General features: G+C 36.1%; 1 protein-coding gene across 6 annotated transcripts; it reads left to right on the top strand.

Moving 5' to 3' along the window:
- Positions 1–1,057: 1,057 nt before the first annotated feature.
- On the top strand, positions 1,058–24,432 carry LOC136828939 (UV excision repair protein RAD23 homolog B-like). 6 transcript variants are annotated; one of them, XM_067087318.1, is made up of 10 exons: positions 1,058–1,279; positions 4,620–4,698; positions 5,827–6,023; positions 9,139–9,263; positions 12,131–12,224; positions 13,349–13,508; positions 15,613–15,673; positions 16,336–16,460; positions 19,860–19,987; positions 22,522–24,432. In XM_067087318.1, the coding sequence occupies exons 1-10, from the start codon at positions 1,211–1,213 to the stop codon at positions 22,630–22,632; spliced, it is 1,149 nt and encodes a 382-aa protein (XP_066943419.1). In that variant the 5' UTR covers positions 1,058–1,210; the 3' UTR covers positions 22,633–24,432. The 6 variants fall into 6 exon arrangements, with proteins under 6 accessions (XP_066943419.1, XP_066943420.1, XP_066943423.1 ...); XM_067087319.1 differs by having other exon boundaries at positions 1,061–1,279; positions 12,134–12,224; XM_067087322.1 differs by lacking the exon at positions 1,058–1,279 and adding an exon at positions 1,338–2,007.
- Positions 24,433–24,482: the final 50 nt, after the last annotated feature.

Below are 24,482 nucleotides of genomic sequence, written 5' to 3'. Positions count from 1 at the left end.
AAGAAACGAAAGCGATCTTGATCCAAGAAGAATAATTAGAATAATTAGAGGGAAGTGGTCTAAGGGCTTATATCGATACGGATAAGAATTAAAAAATGCTGCGTACTGCATAGAATGAATTGCAGAGCAAATCATATCGGTTTATTATCCCAAGAGCACAACTGACTGCATATAACAGAATGCTAGAACGTCCGAGTAATCACCAACATATAAATTAATGAACTTCATTATTTGACTATGACTCGCTGTTATATTCACCGCATAAGCAAACACTATTTCTGGGAAAAAATGCTTCCAGATGTATATAAAAATTTATATAGAAATCTAGTAACCCGTAATTTATCATTAAGCTGATGCAAATAAAAAAAGTGGGATTACGAAGTTTTGTAACGCTACTTGGCACACTATAAGAATCTTAGCAGGAACTTCACACCACAGTAAACTTAAGGTAATCAATGTCCCTCAAGCAATTGCATAGCCTATTTAGGCAAATATATAAGACGATCGATTGGGAAGACTAATTTGAGATATTTTGTTTGTACTACTTTCAAATTTACATGAATTTATTATGGCATTCATTCGAATTTTTGATGACTGCATAACCAATACAGTTTACTGAATGTTAATCGATATTAATTGAAATATATTAGATAACTGATTGAGAAAGTTAGTTTGTACTGCATTTAACTTTACGTGAATCCATTATGGCATTCATTCGAATTTTTGATGACTGCATAACCAACACTAATTCCTGAATGTTAATTAATATTAATTCGAATATATTAGACGATTGATTGGGATGACTGACTTGAGATATGTTGTTTGTACTACATTGAACTTTACGCGAATTTATTATGGCAGTCATTCGAATCTTCGATGACTGCACAACCAAAACCATTTCCTGAATGTTAACCGACATTAATAATCCTTCCCCGACACAGGGCAAGTTCAGCGACAACATGAGAGAGAGAGAGAGAGAGAGAGAGAGAGAGAGAGAGAGAGAGAGAGAGAGAGAGTTAGAGAGAGAAGCCTTCTGCGCAACCCTGTACCTCGTGACATTATTGGAACGAGTGTGGTCCCGGAGATGACGACATGCTGCTGCGGAGGTGACGTCACACAGCTGCTAATGGCGGCGCTGGTGGTCCGTGGATAGTCTCATATCGTTCGCAAGTGGCGCAAAGGCTGTTCGGGGCCGCAATTGACTTTCAAAATGGTGGTGCTCACGTTGAAGAACTTGCAACAGCAAACCTTCACGGTGGAAATTGAGTTGTCGGCCACGGTAAAGTGCTATGACGGTGTTTAATTCACGTGGTGGTGGTGGTGGTGGGGGAGGGGGAGGAGGAGGGAGGGGGGGGGGCGAGGGATGATTGTTTGGGCTGTTGTGAAGAGACTTTATTAGGGGATGTTTGAATGCCATACGATTTTCGTCCCCGCCGCTTTCGGCGTGTCGCCCTTCGTTTCGCGGCGGGGAGGATGTAAATCCTCGAGTTGTGATTGGGCGCTTGATTGGAGAGCCTTCCAATCCCTGGTTTGGGGAAATTGGCGAAATAACTCTCCTCGATTAGGCCTACGCTGACGAGGTTTGAGCCTCTTCGAAGTCGAGGTTTGATTTCGATTATCCAATCCCCCTTTATTCCTTTAACTCCTTAACTTCTTGACCAATATTTAGTCAAGGTTCCGTGCGAATTGGAAACTTCGTCAGGCTGCGAGACCCCCCTCCCCCAGGAACACCTCCATTAGGCCTATGCTGACGAGGTTGAAGCCTCCCGAAGTCGAGGTTCGATTTCATTTATCCAATGTCTCTTTTAATGAGATTCAACGTCTTTTTTCGTAATTTTAATTCCTTATTTAACTCCTTAATTTCTCGACCTGATATGATTTGGAAACTTCGTCAGGCTGGTCTCCACGAGAGCAAAAGTTGGGTCTTCAGTCTAGCCTGAATCTACCCTGGTTATTGCGTGCACGAGACACTGGTTTAATTCAAATTTTGGACTGATAATCCTGCTTGTAGGTTTACTTGTAGGTTTCCTAAGTCTTTTTTCATACCCATTTGTTCCTGTGGAAGTCTATAAACCATCAATGTAGGTCAGTTGGGACCTGGTGACCAGGTATGCCTGGGTGCCCTAGTTGGTGAGTTGGGGAAGATGCCCTTTTAATCTGCTAGCCTGCCTTTGAATGCCTTTTCACAGCCGCTGTAATGTGAGGAAGTTTTGCGGCGCTCCTACTGTCTCCCAACGCGGAACGGACGTTTGTTCTTATGTGAACATAAAGGGCCTGTGAAAGTCCGCCAAAAAAGAGCTATGAAAAATGCAAAATAAATAGCGTCAGATGTGTTTGATGTATGTAATAAAATCACTGCTGTTTATGGTGGCCGAATGTTAAAAAAAAAAAATAGGAAACTACTTAAAACTACTAACGGTAACGGGGACCCTGTTTGGAACCGGTGTTTTGGGTGGGGGAAGCGACAGACGGGTATACGAAATCCGTAGGCTAACGTACGTAACCCCTGATTTTCTGACCTGCTAGTCTGCATACGAGAGGCTTAGCTATATAAACATTATATTTGTTATTGAAAAAGTGACCTGCTACTCTACTCTGCTCGTCCCATCGTTCCGACCGTTGGGACTAACTCTGCGTTCAGACGTGCTTCTTCACCAGCTACGACCTAACCGAACAGACCAAAACCTAACCGAACCTAGAATAATGTGTCCTGACCTAACCTAGCTTGACTTACAGCACTGTACCCTGCGCTGGGCGGGGGCGAAGCCCGACAGGTTAAGCACACATTCTTGGGCTGGTGGACTGGTCTAGGCTACTCCTTAAAAGTAGTACGTCCAACTCACCATAATTTATCATGCAATAACATACAGTGATCCCTCTCCACATCGCGCTTCAACTTTGCCGGCTTCATTGCATCGCGGATTTTTCAGAAATATTCATCGAAAAATTAAAATGAAAAAGTACCGCCATATCGGCAGCCATATTGCGGAAAACAGCGATGTTTCATCATGTTACGCGAGAAAAACGGCTTGCGAGACCGACACGCAAGGACTGGAAGCTTCGTATATACCCACAGGCACTCGGACAACGCACGTGATTGATACACAAGAGAATATCTTAACACTGTTGATGTTTCATCGTTAATCACTGTAAAAATAATTAAAATCCGAATTTCATACGTAAGCAACTCAAGGATACTGTATACTCTCTCATCCCCAGCTTGTCAAGTCAAGACTTAGTTTCGTCCCAAGCTACTGTGCTGATCATATGTACAGTATATATATGTAGTATTCAATGAAATATGAATTACTATATCATAAACTTTTATGTACAAAATTAAAAATAATTTCATTGATAAATTTGTTTCTTTTAGCAACTAAAAAATGATTTTCCTAATTCTTTCGGTAGGAGTGAGCAGCTTCAGTCAGCTGATTCTCAGAACGTAAACATTACAAATATGGGACGATCTTTTTTTTTATGCATATTATGGTGATAACAGATCAAAATAGTAATACAGTGTTCAAGTGCATAGGAAGTGTTTATAACAGTGTGGGAAAGGTTTATAAGAGTGTGGGGAGGGTTTATAAAGCCTTTTAAATATATATGTATATAGTAAATAATGAAATAAATACAAGGTCGCTACTTCATTTAATAAATAAATATGCTGTTCGTACTTTGCGGAATTTCAATTATCGCGGCTGGTCTTGGAACCTATCTCCCGCGATAAATGAGGGGTCACTGTATATGTAAAAGAAATGGGAATATACTTTCGCCATTCTCAACAATATGACCAGGACCACCGATTTTCTTATTATCAGCCTGCAGTATTTTGCAGTAAGTGTCTCTGCAGAAGTTATACCAGTCTACCGTTGTGTGCCACAGGTACTGGGTCCTAAGAGTAGGGTAGATAGGGTTTTTGGGGAACAAAAATTCATATGAAAATTGCTCTTCCAGCATGCGCTGTGAAGAAGGTACTCCTAATATAAAAGGTTCTGGTTTGCATACCCAGGAAAATACAAATGGCTTCTAAAATTTGTTTAGGCTCAATATAATCCTTGCTATGTCATGAAAAAAAATTTTTATATAAAAGTTTTCAAACCAGTCATTCATATATCATACTGGACGGTCCACCTCCGCACCCTCTTCATTGCTGTGACAGAATTAATCTACATGACTGAATGAGCTGGAAGGTTACTTTCAGCTGAAGACCCATAGGTCTTGTGTTTGCAGTTAACCTACAACAGTTTTACTTTTGTTGTTGTTGATGCTGGAGATTGTTTTTGGGGATATGGCAGCTGTGATTTGGTCTTGTATTTAAATACAGTGATGGGAGTGTATGGAAAATGTTTTAGGTTTTAAAAGGTAACGTTTGAGGTGTAGTTTTAAAAAAGATGTAGGTAGTAAATCATGCAACTGAAAAGCGTCAGAATTTTTGTCTTTAAATCAGAGAGAGGGAGAGAATGGAATTATTTTTTATTTGGAACCGTTAAATTTTACTTTCTTTCATATAATTAAATGTCATTTTAACCACGAGCACTCGATAGATAGCTTGTTTCCATTATAGAAGGTGTCTTTAACTGAAAAGGATGTTCTCAAGTGACAACCAAATTACTTTTCAGGTAAAAGCTCTGAAAGAGAAGGTTGAAAAAGAGAAAGGCGGTGACTACCCAGCTGTAGGACAAAAACTTATATATGCGGGTAAGTGTTCAAACTAAAGCTGTCCTTGCAAATAAGATTTCACAGAAATTGTCCTAAATGTGGTTGTGATGTTGTTTTTGATCATTGCACGTCACAAGTGAATTGAATGTTAAATCTTTCCCTACCTGTGTTGTTAAACTTTAGTTCCACATCACTTTTGAAATGAAATTGCTACAATCAATCTGCAGGGGAAATTATGTACAGTGTAATGTAAGCTTAAAATATGATTTTCTTTATAAACATTCAGTGATGGATTTTGGTGACAGAATGGTAAACTGCTCCTAGAGAAATATGAAGTTTATGTGATTATTATGGAGCCAGTTTTTGGACTTGATGTGTATGTTAAGCATACATAAGTAAACTGTACATTACAAAGTATGTTATGACCACTTTACTCTATTATAATTCGCGGATGAAACATTCATCGTGGTTTTATGTTGAAAAGCTTTTATAAAATTCAGTGCAGATGTGAATGTTTCAGTATTGTATGATTGGACTCTCATAATCATTATAACTTAAAGATCTATGTTGATAACTTTATTTCATAAAAATGAGAGTGTTTGTTTACATTTGAATATGCAGAATATTTGCTTCTACCATGAGCTTATTAAGACTTTCAACTTGACCTTATGGAACATGGATGAATGTGTGTCTGGAACTGATGCAATGCGCATCTGTATTACAAGTGTTTTTAGTAATTACAATGGAATTTTGCGAGTCATTATACCAACAGGCTGGTGTTAGTGTTTGTAGCACCTTGTACACACGCTCCATTTCTTGGGGTCTCCTGGCTGCCCTTCAGCAGATTTTATTAATTCTTACCTAAAGAACTTCCTGTACCTGAATCTTAGTGGAAATGATTTCTCACATTCATTTCCTTACACAAGTGCCTCCCACTACGTTCATTTTAAACAAAAAAAACTTGTCTTTTTATGTGATTTTATTTTTAAATTTTTTTTATAATTGCATACATTTATACAGCTTTTTTAAGTATAGGACAAATCTGCTGTCACATTTACCTCCCTTTGAATAGGGTAGGGTGGTCCTTTCCTTGATTTTCGTATGTGACTTTACAATTGAACTTACTTTTTAAGCCACTGACATTTTTTTGTGTGTGTACCTTCACAGGGAAAATTTTACAAGATGATACGACGTTAGAATCCTATAATATTGATGACAAGAAGTTTTTAGTCATCATGGTTACAAAACCCAAACCTGTGCCGCCTCCCTCCACTCCTTCAGATCCTACAGCCCCTGCCGAGTCGGAGGAAGCGTCCGCCTCAGCAACTGCAACTGCAACCACACCAGCCACCAACACATCACAGGTATAAAAGAAAGAGAATTAGACATCATGTCGAGACATTTTTGGCAGTGTATGTTTTTCGGTATGGGAAGATGAGTGAGCGAAGCTTTTGAAATGCAAAGCAAAGAAAATACACCAGAATTGGGAAGGAATGGAATTGAAATGTATTTTAGATGTAGTTTAGGTGATATATATCTTTGGGAGTTGGGTAAGGCCTTTATGCGATTAATGGGGTTGTGATAAAACGAATATATGATGTGGCCTTATCTATATTATTTTAGCGTACTTGTTTCATCACAACTTTATTAACTGAGATTCCAGTGACATGCATATTCTGTCCTTAAAGATTCCAGTGACATCAAATGATTTCATAATTTTGAAAATAGAAAGAAATAACTTGGAAATATTACGATGTCAAGTAGCAATGGGATGTTGTCTGGTGTTGGAAAAGTTAGTGAGAGTTAGGGGCTGCTTAAAGAGAATTATGATTGAACTACTCCAGAAAAGGAAAAAAAATGCTTGCCCAACTTTCCTTTGCCTTTCTGTTTTATGCAATAATACCACATTTGCTGGCATTGAAATCCAATTTTTTTTTTTTTTTTTTTTTTTTTTTTTTTTTTTTTTGAAATAGGTATCAGAATTTACCTTCTGTCCCTTGAGCCAAGGGTTATGCTTTAGTTAAAATAGTAAATATACATAAAATCATAAATAAAAGTCGTAAAAAAATATGCATTTAGTTGAGGAAGGAGACTACATAGAGAATAGGTCTCACTTGTCTTGGAGTATTTTGGCCCCCTTTAAGTATTTGGAGAAGAGAACCCAAGCTTTCTCCTTCAATTAGAGCGCATTTTGTAACTTTCTTCATACTCAGACACGCAAAGCTCCCTATAGGTCTTCTGGGGATTGTTTTCTGGTTTTTTTACGAAGTCGCTAAGTCCGCCTCTTGGGACGAATCCAAGACTAATGCTTTGGACATTCTGAAACGGTCTGTTTAGATTGTTGAAGTTTTCATCTTTTATTGAACTATTGCTCAGTATTTTGCCTCTTCTCTCCGTCAGTTTAGAGAGGCTGAAATGCCAACTTCGTGCATTTTGGCTCCGTAAAACAAAAGTCGGAACGTTGCAAACCAAGACTGCCGTAATCTGGGGACTGCCTGTAACTGTGCAATAAAATGTTGTTCCATATTTCTAATGTTTCCTATTATGGTGTTTAGTTTTCCTTTGTCTGAGATCGAAAACAAATATACTATATACACCAGATATCCATACTGTGAAAATCTTGAAATATTGCACCATTGTACTCCCATCCATTTTTGTTCAAGAAAATTCCTGACAAAATACACCTGGTTAATTAGTACAATTTCCATTAATTAGTAATCTTTGTAAGATATGCAGTTCTTTGGTATGGCAACTTCAGGAAAGCTAATTAGATATTAAAATCAATTAACCTGAAAAAAACATAAAACAATGTTTTGAAAAAATAAGTGAACTGAAAAACTACAAAAACCAACATGCTGTATCTGCTGAAGCCTTGTTACCTCAATGTATTGAGCCTGTCAGTGTGTTGTGCACGCAACCCAAAACAAAGCCATGCATTAGTGGGTGTTGCAACCTTATTTTTACATTTTTTCCCCTCAAAATATTGGTAGTTGAAATTGGGGAGTGTTTTCAAGGTTGGGCAGTCTTCAGTGCCAGGAAATATGGGATATTATAGGAAAAGAAATTTATTGTACTTTTTCATGTCGTGGGAAGAATATATTAATTTTGTTTTGCTTTGAATTGCAAAAAATAAGATTCATTTTCTCAGATTTATTGCATTATTCTGAATACAGTATTTAATTTGTCCTATATATATTTTTAACAACATCAAAGTAATTTTGTAATGTATTTTGCTTCAAAATTACACCAAAACCAACATTTCATCTATAAAAATTTTTTATTTCTGTACTATATAGATAAGTAAGAATAGTTTGGATTTTAATACAAATAAGTTTTGGATTGCCGAGAAATTTTAAAAAATGAGGAACTTAACCTGTCACAGGTATTAGTAAACATGATAAAAGTTCAGATTTCATGTTGTCCCCCTCCAGGCAAGATAATAAATTTTACTTGTGACCAAGAGGGAAAATATATTAAAACACTTTTATTTGGAGACACACATATGCTTCTTGTTTTTCACCCCAGGGTTAGAGTAGATGTACTGCTTGTTGTCCAAGTAATTTTTATTTTATTTTTTTGTAAATGTCTGGGGCAGGTTAGTATTTGTTTATTGAGATTGTGCATATAAAGTTAATGACGCACTAGGTCATGTGCATTTGAAGACAGTCAAATATCTTTTTGGTAAAGGGCAGTTGACTAAAGAACTAAATGTTAATTTATTCTCTGTGTCATTTTGCTATTGATGTGATCATAAAGTAAAAATCAGATTACTAAATCATATACAAAGTGACCTTTGTGTTTGGTCTGATTAATTTTTTCTTTGCTTATGGCAAAGTAATTTTTATTTTCTTGTTGCTAGTTGAGTATATGAATAGTTTGATATTAAGTTTGTATTTTTTCTTGTGACGGGATGTTTTATGTAATTTTTTTCACAGTATAATTGCTTGTCTATAATGAACATTAAAAAATTTGTAATTATTGTTCAGAATAGAGTATCCATGTCTATAGAATTTGTTGTTCAGTTTAGATTGTACAGTATTAACTATAATATCAGTCTCATCATGAGAAAAAGTTTTATGAAACATGGAGAGATCACTTCCTGTCCTCCAAAACTGCTTCATGTCAAGATGTAAGATAAAAGAAATTCTAGCAAAGAGCAGATCTTGCACTCAGTCGCTTGTCATGTTTCTAGCGGCTGCAGAAATAAATTACAGCTAATTCTTGTCTTCAAATACTTAGTTGCATATCACAGCAATGTCCTTTTTCAGGAAGTGGCGTTACATTTTCCATATACTGTATATTTTATTTTATGTGCGGTATAATTTAAACTTGAAGGAAGTGTTTTTTAACCTTTTTTTATGATGGCAGAGCACTAGTAATTAACTTTTTTTATATGATTGCAGACCACTAATAATTAACCTTTTTTTAAATATGATTGCAGGGCACTAGTAATTAACCTTTTTTTAAATATGATTGCAGAGCACTAGTAATCCACCTTCAGAGGCTGCTGCTGCTGGTGCTCCAACTGTTACTAGTATAACGACGAGTAGTACATCAACACCTTCAACACAGTCCACACCAAGCTCACAGGCTGCCTCAGCGGGGTGAGTATTTAAGGAATGTTCAAGTTTCCATACAAATTACAAACCACTATCACTGGAACCTTTCTTCTGACGCATGCAAATGCACTGCTATAGTTACCTGGAGTATCCAATCCCCAGCCAAGTTGTTTCTGTCTTTGGCCCTTCCTCTGTTCAGATATTAATATTAATGTAAACAGAGGCTTTTAAATGGAAAAGACAGTGATACAGTGTTAGTGGACCTGAACTATCAGATAGTTCTGATGGTGAATATGATGTTTATGATATAGACAGTCTTACCTTAGGTGATTTTATGACTTCTAGTTCTAGTGAAGGGAAGAGGAAGAGGAGTTGCCAAGCGCCAGCAGTGGTGTGAGTAAGAAAAGAAAATTTAACTCAAAAAATTATTGGAAGAGTATTGCAGATTCAGTAGGTGAAAATCAGTACAGGGCTCCCCCATTTTTATGTGGGGATACGTTCCAGAACCTGCTGCGGAAATGCAAAAATCCCCCCTAAAAATGCTTATGCCTGCCAAACACCTTGTACCCCTTAAACTAAATGCTTATAACTGCCTATTTTAACCATTCATCGCTGATATTGACAATTCAAACAAAAACATACCTCAGACTATCATCCCAGAACACCCTAATATCATTTCAAAGTCATTTTGCAAAATTAAGTATACCAGCATACAACTGTTACTCTTAAGTATCCCCTATCATTCAGACATGCACGTTTTCTCTGGCTTACGTAACTTTTCGTATCATTCTGTGCATACTGTAATGCACTGGGCATACTTGTTACGTATAATGATATTTTCCTTTGTTGTAAGATAATTGTAAAATGATATTTACTGTACGGGTATATATTTTAGGATAGTACTAGTACTGATAGAGCATCTAAAATACGTGGGTAGTTTAGAACGAAGGGACATGTACCTCCAAACAGAATGCTAAGTTTGTTACGTCATGTTAGTATTTTCATGATAAAGTACAAATACATTTATGATTAAAATAATTATTTACTACAGTAAGTTCTTGGTTTACGTCATTTTGTGGTTAGTCCTTTTTTAATGAAAAAATACAGTAATTAGTGAATAAACAGTGTTGCTCTACAAAAAAATCCAAAGAAAAATATGCCAATTAGTGAAATTTACCCTGCAGAAAAATGAGTGATGTGTACCAAAAAAATCCGCAACAAAATGAACTGCGGAAATGTGAAACGCGTAAAACCAGGGAGGGGGCACTCTTATTTGTGGTAACTGTTACATTGATATAAGTCAGTGTTCTATTTCTTTTTGACTAGATAGCTACAGTAACCAACAAGAATGCCAAGAATTTTCCAAGCAAGACTTAATTGAAGTTGAATTTACACTACAAATGATGGTTTCTGCAAAAAACCTTAGTGCTCAAAGAGATTCTTTATGGAATTATTGATATGCCCACTAAGCATTTATTGGTCATCTGATGATTATGAGGTAATGCCAGTTTTTCCAGCTATTATGAAGCAAGATAGGCTAAAAACTGACCACGTCCTAAAGCTACAAAGCTACTGGAAACCTCATTCAGTGATAAAATCCTTCCTTCAAGGAATATAAGTTCAGATGGATCTTGATTGTTGCATAAAGGAAGGTTAGTGTTTTGTTGTTATGTAAAGAGCAAACATTCAAGGTTTGGAAAAGATTTTCAAACTGGTTGATGGATTTGCTGGTACTTGACAGTACCGAGTATACACAAGGAAAATGGAGACTTGATGACTTCAAAATTTGAGGATGTGAATGTGAACATGATGCAAGATAACTATATTATATAGCATCCAAACTTTATCAATTTTGAGAGATGCTACAGGCACTTAATTGATGTAGTGGGAAAGGTTTGTCTTGTGAGCTAAAAGGTGTTGAAACTGCAAAGGGTCAAAGGCAATAATAGGCCAGCAGTGAAGGGGTAATCCATTGCAGCCTGTATGGTCCTAGTCTTCATCCGCGTGCCTGCGTATCTTATAAAAATGTGCCTTTTGCTAAAATGTTTCAGTCATTACACGAGTATTTTGCTTAGATTTGCATTCAGGTACATTTTAGTCAAATTTTGATTTCTTAAATCAAATATTGAAGCCAAAGCTTAGGGAACAGATGAAAAACGAGATACAAAGTAATGCAATTAGGGTACCTAATGAAGGCTATGAAACTCTCTTTTGCTCTCTACATGTCACATTAGGTAAAATTTAGATGCCACCCAATTACGGGGTAAAGATTGACAATTTTGACATGCAAACTTACTGAATAATTGTTATTAAGTTGAGTGTTTTGGTCTTTAAATGTTTTAAAATGTAGTTTTACATAACTCATCATGCATTTTGTAAAAACAATTTTGGGTGTTTTTGCTCTTCAGTTTTGGGCGGGAGGTATTTTCTCATACTGTATTATACAAGGTGTGCCAACGTCCACTTTAATAAAGTGTACCAATGTCCACTTTATTAATACCTGTGAAACGTCAGTTTGTTGTTTTGGTTTTTCAAGTAGTAATTTTGTTGCACATTCTTTTATTAGTATTGTAGCTTCAGATTGAATTTATGTATATGTGATGAGTTAAACTAGGTAATTTGATCAAAGATTAGGCCAACCTTATTAAAATTTGACTACTTAATCCTTTGGGTTATATTTGACAAAGTTCAACCCCAGATTCACCTTTGATGCTCTGACATATTTTATGGAATATGGAACTAGTCATTTGAACCCTTTATTTTTTCATTTTAATTTTTAACAAGCTTGAAAACGAGATGATAGGTAAATTGACTCTTCACAACTCTGGCTTTGGAACAGAGGACTTGTGAAAGCCTATTAACTGAAATTTTATTAAGATATATTACCATTTTGAAAATAATTGTTTTTCCAGAAGTGTTGGCAGTGCAGAGTCTTTATTAGTTATGGGTGAAGAATTTAACCGTATGGTAGAAAACATAATGGAAATGGGCTACGAGCGGTCTTTGGTAAGTTCTCCAAACAAATGTTTCGTTCTATTTTCTGCCTGAAGTGCATGCAATTATTTCTGAAGAGGAAATTGTGACTAGTTTAAACTGGATGGTATTTATAGCAGCAGACTGAAAAGTTAAGTGGTTTTGTTTCTCATGGCTCGCCTCTTTCATGGATTGGAATAATATACACCAAAGGGGAATTTTTAAGTAATAAGAGATCTGTTACTAGAACTCAAACTATTGAAAGGGTGGGGAATGATGTCATTAAGTGATGCTAGCCATTCAGCTGTCAAGAGGGGTATGAGTTTACAGTATACTGACTTGTACATGCACCTGTCAAATTCAGGTTTTTGTACTTAAGAGTCAATATCAAGCCCCACCACCATAATAACTGATTGGTAGATTTGAAACACTATTTATAAATTTTGTGGTACATTTGAAACACTAAATTTTGTGATAAACATCATGACATTTGTTATATTCACAAGTTCCTGAACTAGGCCAGTTACAGCTCTTTTAGTGTAGTGTCAAAATAAGTGTCCTTTCGCTAACTTTTTTCCCCTTTCAAAGGTTTTCATATTCCTGTGTGAAAAATGCTTGGAAGTAGACAACCATGAATAGAGGGAGGACATTTTTCTTTGACAGTGCACCTGTACAACTGTAACGGTCCTTGTTTGGAAATTTAAAAAACATCCTGATAGTGGACAACATGAATACAAAAGGAAATTGATCTTGGACAATGGTAGCAAAGGAATTTTTAGATTTGAACTTTACTGCTTTTTAATGTAAACGTCATTATTTGCCAAACAATATACAATACAGTGCAGTGTATGGTACTTGTTTATTAAATCAGGGAATCTTTCAACTTCTCTTGTAGTAACCATAATGATGTAGCTTGAAGTAGTGCATGTGAAGATGCCAGACTTACGTTGGTGAGCTTTAACCGTTCGGATGGGACACTGGTGGTTAGACTAATACTTTCTAGGTCTTGTGTTGTCATTCATTTTATAACTGTCTTTGAGCATCTGGGACAATTTCATGTGCACAAAAATGGGCTTGAATGAAAATTATTTTTTAAATTTTATTTCAGTGACTTTCAAGAGAGTAAATTTAGCTATTAATTTTTTTTTTCTTTTCAGGTGGAACGAGCACTGCGAGCTAGTTTTAATAATCCTTACACAGCTGTCCAATATTTAGTTGATGGCATCCCTGCCAATTTAGAAGAGCCATCAGGGAACCCTCCTGCTGGTGGAGATGGAGAGGAACAAGTTGCTGCAGAAGGGGAGCCTGATCCAGAAGGTAAGTTGGATCACAATATCCGTAGATACCAATTAGGTTATGGTCACTTTTGATGTGGATGTGAAAGTACTTGAACAGAAAGCCAGTTGTCTGCAACAGGTATTTTTTATACTGTATATATATATATATATATATATATATATATATATATATATATATATATATATATATATATATATATATATATATAAGTAAGCCTTCAATTATCTGGATTAATAGAGCCAAGGGTCCGTCGGATAATGGCAGGCAAAAGAATCTAGGGATGTTCAAGGGTAACTCCATACCCTTCCTCACCTAACCTTGCCAGTACCTCAAAACTGTAAACACTCGGTATGCTTATGAACAACAACCATCAAACTTTAAAATGAAAAGTTGGTGCAAAAGACAATTAACTACATTTCTCCCCATATTTGTAACAATATATTGCATAAGTGCACTTGTAAATGACACAGTTCAGTAGGCAGGAAGCCTACCTGTGTTTACCCACAGCCCACCATGATTTTATGACCATTAATGTATTTTTATACAGCAACTTCCTTATCAGTTATGTTGATGCAGTATGGTAATGAGATACAAAAAGTGTGTGTGAACAATTGACTTAGTCTAGGTGTTACACTCACAGTATCCATTTACATAGATCAATCCATTTATACTGTGTTTATATCTTTAGTACATATAGCATTAATTTTCTTAATGATGACAGTCCAAAGCAAGTTCATTTTTCATTTCACTCCATAATATCACGGAAGCTGTGTGTGTGTGTGTTGGGGGGGGCCGGTTTACATCTCCAAGTGGCATTTCATCGATGTTGATGTAACTATCCCTACATAGTGTGTGCTTTTCTTAGTGCATTATCATGTTTGCCATTTTTCGCTTTTGCTCTTTTGACTTGCTGTACAGTATTTCATTACAGGTTTAGTGGACTTAAGTATGATTGTCACTCATCAGTACACAAGAGAACATTTTATCTCTGTTGGTTGGTGTTTCATCTCTCTCTCTCTCTCTCTCTCTCTCTCTCTCTCTCTCTCTCTCTCTCTCTCTCTCTCTCTCTCTCTCTCTCTCTCTCTCTCGTGTCCCTGTGCAGATCTTTTGGGTTTTAAAGATAGTATTAAATTAGTGTTAAAATACAGTAAAAATATCAATGAGAATAGTGTAAAGGATAAATATAAAATCATAAGCATAATACAAAACAAGCTCTATTGAGTCAAATGTCTACCTAGCCATCTTCACCCATCCAATGCTGCTTACCCACCCCCTTCCAGGTAGGGAAACTGCTCCCCAGCTCCACCCACCTTCCAAAACAACCCTTTCTCTACATAGACTTACTGCCTCTCTTCTCCCATGGTGCCCAGCAGTCTGCTCACCCCCCCCCCCCACCTTGGAAACCTCTCAAGACCTCCCCCACCCCTCAAAACACTTTCTCAGTCAGTTTGAGTAAAAGCAGTGTTATTGTGTAACATATCTTGGGAGCCTTTGTCCCTGTCCAGTGTGTCGGAGAATGTCGAATTCCGAATAATGGGGGTCCTGATGATTGAAGGATTACTGTAAATATATATATATATGTACACAGTTGACCCGTGCTATATCGTGGCTTGTGATTAATCACGGCTCCAGCTAATTGCGGATTTTTTGTAGAACATATCTCCAAATATATTGTGGAAAATTCACTAATTCTCATATTTTTTTTTAGAGCAATAGTCACTAATTACTGTATATTTCTGTGACTGAATATATTGTTTATGATAAGAAAAGATTTACTTATTTTCAAATATTAATATCAGTGTAAACACAGCAAAATGTAATTCATTAAGGAAATATAGTAAATTAGGCAAGATTATGGAACAATTCTTTGCTTTCCTCAGTCTCTTACTGTTATGAAGCCTACCACGTATGGGGAGGGATGTAGGCCTAACTGTCATACCTGTTGCTGCAAAAGCTAGCCTATACACAGACGGTTTTGTAATTTAGCTGTCGTCTTACAGATTTGAGATAAATTTATGAAAATTTGCTATACCTATCTATCTATCTATCTATCTCAGTAATGGTTTATTGTTGGATTATTTTTCATATAGATGTTTGACTTCAATTATCATCTTCCTTTCAGAGGACCCCCTCAGTTTCTTGCGGTCGCAACCTCAGTTTGAACAGATGCGACAGATGATTAGGTAAGTTAATTTGGGTTGGGTTATTGAGATACTTTAATTTTTGTTTTCTTGTGTGCTCCATGACAAATGACTTGACGTGAGTGTTCCTTATATCCCAGGTAAATTGGAAAAAACTTGATCATCCTAAGTTGGTAATGATAATTTAAGTTTTTTTTTTTTTATAAATGTACGTTTTAACTGTCACTGACAGAATTTATTAAATATTTCATGTAGCTCAGATGTATCTGAGTCCTAACTTGCAAGGACTGAAACTCAGAGGAGTGGAAATTTACCTGCATTAATGTGAGGAATTGTTTAAATATATCATGTCTCGTCTAATAGCCCGTGTTAAGTGAAAATACAAATATAACTCCCATAAATGTAGAGTTGTTATGTAAAGGAAGTAAGCACATAAATTTGTAAGAAAAAATTTTTGAAGGCAGGAAAAACAAAAGGGTCACAGGACAGGATTTTTGGGTGCAGATTAACACAAATGGTGGATATTAAGTTATATTCCAATAAATTAGGGGTTTACCCCAAAATCAGCTGCCATCTGTTAAGTGTGAGCCAAAACATCTTTGTATGTTAAATAGGGTACTGTATGTACATATAGGATGAGATGTTCCTGTCTTTGGGTTTGCAGATTGGGTTTCTGTTATTTAATGAATATTACTTCTTTTCAGGTCAAATCCCTCACTATTGGATGCGTTTCTTCAACAAATAGGGCAAACTAATCCCCAGTTACTACAAGTTATACAACAAAATCAAGAGGCCTTTGTTCGAATGCTTAATGAAGGTGGCAGCTTAGGTAATGTACTGTAAATTTAAGAGAGGGAATACTTACAGAATGGCACTTACGGGTGGTGATTCTTGGCAGGGTCCTTGCAGGGTGTAATTGTTTGATCTGATTACTGGAAATATGTCTAATTGGATTTAGGAATTAATTTTAATGTGCATTGTCATTTTTTTTTTTTACCTGTGTTAGAGTTACAGTTGCCTTGATTTATTCTGAATAAGATATAAGAACTTGTCTAGCTTAATTTTAAGTTTGTGTACATCTTGTTTTGTGATATGAGAGAGAGCAGACACTTCATTTACTGTTTGAAAGAAGTCTTTCTGTTGCTGCTGCTTTAATTCTCTCCCTTAATCTCTTTATTGTATGGATTATTCTGAGTTAGTTAATTGTGCATGTTTAATTTGAAATTTACCTTGTTAGCTCATTCATAATTATCTTTTGAATGTATGTTGTCATTGGCTTATCTTGCCTTTTCACTCTCAAAATTAGATACCGAAAGATGTTTGTACACATCTGCTGGGCGGCAGCATTGTTTCTTTTTGAGAGATGATTCAGTAACAGTACTTGTCATTTTTTTTTTATTTGAGGGAGTAGTGAATTCATCTTGATTTATAATGGGGGATAAATTGAATTAAGTGAAACAGCCCCCGTGAAGTTACACGGACTGTGATGGAATCATGATAGGCCTCAGAAAGATACTACACGTAATAAATGAATTGCAAATATTCTGTTCATTTTTATTTGTAAGGATATGCCTATAAAGGAAGCTTGGTTTACAGTTGTGTCTTTTATCCAGTCAGTCTTAATATGTGCGGTAACTGTAAACACTTGAAAGAACGTAATTTTTAAAATAATTTTTAATACACTGTATTACTAGGCCATTTTTGGGTCCAAGACACTTCATTCCCTTGTTTCAAATAAAGAAAAGTTGAGTTTCCTAGTAGTTAGTGCTGCACTCTTCATGTCATCTCCCCAATCAGGTGTAAATAAATTAAAGAAACCAAAGAAAATGTATTTCAAGATCCTCATTTAGGCCAGTAATGAGGAGACAGGTGAATGTTACTGATCTACATTTGTTTTATCAGAAAGATTTTATATACAATAGTCAGAAGGAAATGAAGTGTCAGGGACTTGATTTTGTCAACAATTAATTGAGCTCTGGGGCCCTTTTTTGCTGTCATTTTTTGTTGCCTTTTTTTTATTTATTTTTTTATAAAGGGAAATTAGACAAATTAGTTGGCCGTGGCTTAGAGATGGGAATATAACCTGCCCCAGTGAGATCCAGTGGAAATTTAGGTAATAAAATTGTCCCGTTCAGCCGTCTAGGATTGTTACTCCTAAGAGGCACACACCAATGATGGAATGTTAAGTCTTTCTTTCAGTCTTAGAAAGGTGTCACATGCCAGCAATCACTAGCTCAAGGTTGTAGGAGTCAGTCTGTAAGAAATTGGGAACAAAACTGTTGTATGGCAGTAACCAGTGGTTTTTGGGATGTATGATGGTTTTTGTCAGAAGTTCTTGACTAGACCTGAAACAGTGAGATCCAGTCTATCACAAACCGTTGTTTGATGAATAAGTTGGATTCCCTGGCTTGCACAGCTGTTTGGTTTTGTCCCCAAAGGCTATGGTGCCTGATAATCAACCTCAGCCCCGCTGATCAAGTTTCAACAGCAAACCTTTTTCAAGATAAGATTTGAAGTCAGTAAGACATTCCATTTGGATGGAGCATTTCTATGATATCAGTGGACTTCCAGTTCTGACGCCTACTTTTCTCAAAACATTCAGTTGAGGAAGTACTTATGACTTATTTGGAGGCTGGAAGTTTTTCAGCTCTGTGCTGTATGGTTTGTGCCTGGCAAAAACTCTTCTGCTCCTCTGAGTTTGGCCCCAGTAGCATATGAAGATATCTAGTTGACTGCTAAGTCTCAGCAGGAGCAGCGGTAGTGGTGGAACAGAACACGGTTCATCTATGTTTCCTACATCAGCACCTAGGCCTGCACATCTATTGGAAGTCTGTGTAGTCCCATTCACAATACCTACATATCTGTAAATGCAAATCAGCACTCTGTCAGTGCTTGTTCATCTTTTAGCAGAGACTCAGGAGGCTTGAGTTGGTGTTTCAAGAGTTCAAGCACCAACCAAGTTCTCGAGTCAAGCTGTGCCACTCCTGTATTTGACACCTTTGTTCCCTGAAGAATCTTGTTCCATGCAACCTTGGAGGAGGTTTGGTCAGGTCTGCAGTGATGATAAGTTCAGGGTTTTTAGAGTAAGCCATTTTTCTGGTTCCTCAGGCCAGATATTCATGAACATTACGGGGTGCAAGGAGGCCCACTTCATGTCAGCAGGCGATGGGTACTGGTTTGAGGCAGCCTTTGGGGGATTAACTCAGGAGCCTGCCAACTGGAAAGAGATGTTAAGCAGTCACTAAAATTCCATGATGATCTAATATGTAGGCCTGAAGAGCAGTTGAGGTCTTGGATTAAGGCATTTAGGAGATCACTGAATATGCCATTGCTTGATTCTGTCTACTCTTGACCATCAGGCTATGCAAAGCAAAGTGGAGTGGATGTACAGTATATGCAAGGGTATCAGTTTGGTACAGTTCAGCCATTTTCAGTACAATACTTGGAGAAACTAAACTGCTTAAAATATATCTCTCTAAGTACAAGTTTCTTTTTTTGTTGTTTAACTGCTTACAGTGTCCCATAAAAATACCTTCGCATCTTGGGCCATGAAGATTTCTGTTCACAAGACTCCACAGACATTTACAAACACGAGAACTCGTATGGTGTACTTGAAATGTGTATTAGCCTTCATGCAATTGACAACTTTGGTGTGAACAAATGAAAGCTTTTTTCATACAGGCTGTAATCATGTAAATTGCCCATTTTCCTTACTGCCTTAGTTATTATTTGTACAAAGCATGAGGAGGATAGAAACGACTGACTGAAGGGCTGAAGGTGTGTACGCATGCATAGTCAAAATGTATTCAAACCTCAGTGATAGCTCTGTATGTATGATAGGTTTGTATGAAAATTTCATGGTATAAAAAGCTCTATTATTGTGTACTGCATATATTTCAGCAATAGGATGGAACAAAGCAGATTTGAATATAGTTTTTGATGTCCTGGCTACTAGTGTATGCATTCACTTGGAATTTTATCCCACTTCTAATATATTTTTACTGAATGCCCCTGGTTGTTCTAGGAAGAGGAAAATTTATTTCCATAAAATTTTGTTAATATTCATTCTTAAAAGTACATATTTTACATTTCTCTCCTTTTTGAGCTTAGTCTTGGTTCACCTCTCGAAGTGTTTGTCTTCCATGTGAATTAGTTGTTTATGGTTAAGGTGCAGTTCAGTTATTTGTGTTGCATATTTTGTTGCTAAACATGAATTTCCTTTCTCCAGGAGGAAGTGGTGGAGGTAATGGTGGCAACCAAGGTAGTGGTGGTGGCGGTGGTGGTACTGGTGGCAGATCAGCATCAGGCCAAAGTGCAATTTTGGTTTCACCTCAGGATAGAGATGCTATAGAAAGGGTATGTGTTTATTTATTAGTTCACTGCAACCACAGGCTCTTCTTTAGCAAAATTTTAGATTACTCATTTTTTCTTAAGTTTAATTTGAAATATAATAAGTGAAAGAATAAAAATGATGCTATTAAGTTTGAATTGGGCTCCTTGTTATCAGTTGAACATTTGAAGACAAATTTGTGAATTTAGAACGTTAGGAACAGCATTCCGAAGATTATTGACGCTTTGAGAATCCAAGAATTGTAGAAAATATATAGTTCACTTCAGTGTGTTAGTTTAACTGTTTATTTTTGTGGGTTTCCAGTTTTAAAGTACTATAACACTACTACAGTTATTCAGCTTTAGAATGACACTATACTCGGCTTTATAACATGAAAAGTAAATGTAAAGCAAGCAGGGAAAGAAAGAAAAATATTTCTCTCATAATTGGTTAGTATGTGATTACCAAAAGCATAGGTTTACAAATGCTATAAGCACACCTAAAGATGCCCAAGGGCATACTGCTGAACAAATGCTGAATTAGAGCATCAATACTCATTGAGTCTCCTCTCACAGCTAAGTTGCAACAAACATAACACATCTCTTAATCCAGCATCAGAATAACTATGTTCACTTGAATAAAAAGAGGGTGATCTCTTTAAAAAAAATTCTTGAATAAAAAGAGGGTGATCTCTTTAAAAAAAATTCTCTCAAAACGATCATTTTGAAATCATTACCTGAACTAGACCCATCACAGCAAATAAAACTTTAACCCCTTCCCATTGAGTTTTTTTTTTTTTTTTCTTCTTCGTTAAAGAAAATTGAGCTGGGGTTTAATTTTTTTTTTTTTTTAGTTCTGTATGAGATAATGTTTGGTGCATCATTTTTGTTGAAAAATGATTAAAACTTAAGACAACGTTATTTCATGTTTACATTCCCATGTTAACTTGGGAGCCATAGATTACAGTATTTGACTATATTTTTTAATCATGCAGTACAGTCAGCCCCCGCTATTTGCAGGCTCACAATTCTCAGACTCACCAGTTCGCGGACTTCTCTATGGCACATAAATAAACTGTACACATTATTTGCTTATTGGCAGTATTTTTCCCTGAGAAATATTCACTAATTACTGTATTTTCATATAATTTTCATGATTAAATGCACTTTTTGTGATAAAACTATTAAAATACTCGGGTATAAGCATTTTTAGAGGTTTTTTGTGTTTGAACTGTCAAAATAGGCAGTTCTAAGCCTTTTTGGAGGGGTTTTAAGTATTTGCAGATTTTAGCTATTCGCTGGTGTTTGTGATGCACGTCCCCCGCAAATACCAGGGGTCGACTGTATTGTAAAGAATTACTTTGGATGTTAGAAAGGTAAAAAGCTGAAAATAAAATTTAGATTAATGCAACATCCAAAATTTAGTATTTTTCCACGCTGTGAAAGTTATCAACTTGAGAGAATTTCGCAGGGTCAGAATCTGACATAGGAAGTTCATAAAGTAAACAAGGCACACTGCCATCTATTGACAAAAATGCATACTAAACATATCGTATAGGGAGAGGAAATGTAGAAAAAGGGAATTCATCAAAGAATGAGTAAAATCAGGAAGATAGAAATAAGTAGATTTTTACAAGTATGAACGAGTATTCTCATGATTGTAAGAAGAATACATGGTAGTTAATCATGAGAATACTTGTGATAATCAGGGAAGGGGTTAAACGCAAATCACACCTTGATTCCATTAAACATCCCATCTTACTTAATCAACATGGTTATCATTTGATTAAAGGTACGCCTTACAACACACAACACGTTGAGCCTGGATTTTAGAGTACAAAACAGAGATCAATGATTGCAAAATCTGTGCACTCACTTCCAAATGAGCTAGTAAAAGGTCATCCCTATAAAATGCCTACCCAGGCTGCTGTAAAGTAATGGGTTTGTGGTAAAACAGATGCAGCTTTTGAAATTTAGTAAATTTTTTTTTTTTTATGCAAAACTTGACCGACTTACATAAACAGTCCACCTCCCAGCCATATAACTCTGGTAGAGAATAGTTAAACAGCATAGGTGACCATTCTTTATTTAAGTTTCGGAAGCCAATTGTAAGTATTTAACCAAGTGTAAGCCTTTTAGCTTTTATTTTTACGAGTGTGTCTGGGAGTTGCCGATTGCAGGATTAGACTACTGCATTGGGTTTGTATCAACAAAATTAATTTCTTTTAACTATGGTATTTTTCCGGTGGACTAGAATTGCTTTAGAAACCTTTCAAAATTGTCTTAAAAATATGCTTGTCCAACGTACCTATGTGAGATGAGAAAGTTAATCACTCGATTGCTTCTAGGTTATCCAGCCTTTTTAACTTGACAGATCCTTTTTTAAGCTTGTTCAAGAAAATTCATCTGGGGAATTTTTTTAAATTAGAAAAATACCAATATAATTGTAATAAATAATTAATGCAAAAATAGCAATAGTGAATAGGTAACAATACCATTCAGCTTCTACCCAGCATGTCTTTAAGCTCAGTTAACTATCTCAATGCTTTTCCTTTTTTCAGTTGAAGGCCTTGGGGAACTTCCCAGAAGATGTGGTCATTCAGGCATATTTTGCCTGTGAGAAAAACGAGAACCTTGCGGCAGAGTTTCTCTTCAGTCAGACATGGGATTAGGTTAAGTTCAGTTTTTATAGGAAAGTTGATTTTTTTAATTTTAAAAATTTTGAAAACTTTCTTTTGTTATTTAACTGCACAGCTGAGCTATGGGTGGTATTCCAGTGGCTTGTGTTATTTCCAAATTTTAATGGAAAATAAAGATGTGCATTCTTTGCAACGTTTAAGTTGATACTTGTTAGGTGACTTCGTGTCCAGTGAAGGCTTTTGTCCTCCACTTACTCTGTTATGTGGTTGTCTGCTTCAAACACCCATAATTTGTACATACTATGTGATAGAGCTATCAAAGTGGATGTGGTGAGTTGTTTATTGCTCCTGAGGGGCAAAGAGTCGTGCCTTAGAAAAAATGTGTTCTCTGGTGTATAATTATGACATCACGGCTGTTCCGTACAGCGGGCAAGGGTTTGTTACTTACCCTCGTTTGTTGCGCCTGAGCTGTCGCAGAGGATTTGTTCGGGAGAGCAGATTTTTTCCATGTTGCGACATACTACCTAAAAGCTTGTCCTAAACGAATAAACAAAACAAAAGGATATAGAATATAAAGAAGTGCAGTGGTCAGAAAGTGAAAACATATTTATCTAGCTTTTTCTTGTCCAATGTTTTTTCTCCAGTGTCAGGTGAATTATCATAGGAGCTTGTTCAGTCCTTTACAGATTTGGAAAACAATGGTCCACTCCGTTCTTTGGAGAATTCAAGATTTTTACTTCTTTTGAAAATGATGTATTTTTCATTGCTTTTAAATCTAAATTTCTACCATATGTTTCATCCTAAGTGGAAAGAATTGAAAATTTCAGTACAATTTGTAGGCTTGAAGGAAATAGCCTGAACTATCACTTTTGCTGATCATTCGAAGAGTTTTGCCATCTGTCATAAATGCCAAACTAGACTATTACTTGAATACATGGTGTATGAAAAAACAATTTTATCAAGCTTCAGAGAAAAATGATGTTGCTCAATTTCATAATGGTCTTTTATTCTTTGATTCTTTGTATAAAGCTTATTATTCAGATGTGACTCCACCTCCTGATTGGATATAGGGTTATAATTGTGCAACTGCTGAGTTGTTACGATAATTCGTGACCTTTAGATTTGAAAGTTCTTTTAAATTGCTTGATTTTTATTTCACTTATTTCCAATTTGAAAGTTTTGCAGACATTAGCAGCACCCGTGAAAATTTAAATGAAATATAAATCATATATTGAATTCTTAGCTTTTATGAAAAATAGTTTGTTTGTGTCCCTTTTTCTTAATAATGGAATGTTGCTTGAGGGAAAAAAAGCAGTGTGTATAACATTGCTCTTTAGAAGAGCTAATTTGAAGCATCAATTGGCCATGCCATATGGGCATGATATTTCTTAGAGAGGGAGAACAAGAGGGCTAGTAATCTCCTTTTCTTCCGTAAGGCCTCGTCTGGGATTTTACAAAGTGCTGGGGTTGTTTTTGAAGAGGTAATTTTATTTTATTTTTCTTTTAAAGACTGAGGTTGCATATCACAGTAAGGGGCAAGGAAAAGATACTACACAATTAACAGATTTTGGCCTTAAATTTTGAACACTTTCAACTCCAGTGTGGAGTGCGATGGTGTGGCACTTTAGCTATTCATTATCTTGGCTGTACTCACCTTCTGTAGATGGTGTTGCTGTCTGCCCAAGTTATTTAAATTGTAACACCCAGATAGAGTAATTTGCCACCCGTGCTCTCCCTAGGCCTTACTTTAATAGGGAAGCATTTTGTAAAAAAAAAAAAAAAAAAATTATTGTTAATATTTCTGTGAGAAGAATTACAACCAGCAGGTTACTTTCCATTTGTTTTTTTTCTCCTTGTATTTTAATAAATTACGAATTTTATTT

This window comes from Macrobrachium rosenbergii, chromosome 43 (genome assembly GCF_040412425.1).
Source record: "Macrobrachium rosenbergii isolate ZJJX-2024 chromosome 43, ASM4041242v1, whole genome shotgun sequence".
NCBI classification, from domain to species: domain Eukaryota; kingdom Metazoa; phylum Arthropoda; class Malacostraca; order Decapoda; family Palaemonidae; genus Macrobrachium; species Macrobrachium rosenbergii.
Note: the sequence above shows the minus strand (reverse complement) of the source record. Positions and strands in the feature narration are given on the sequence as shown.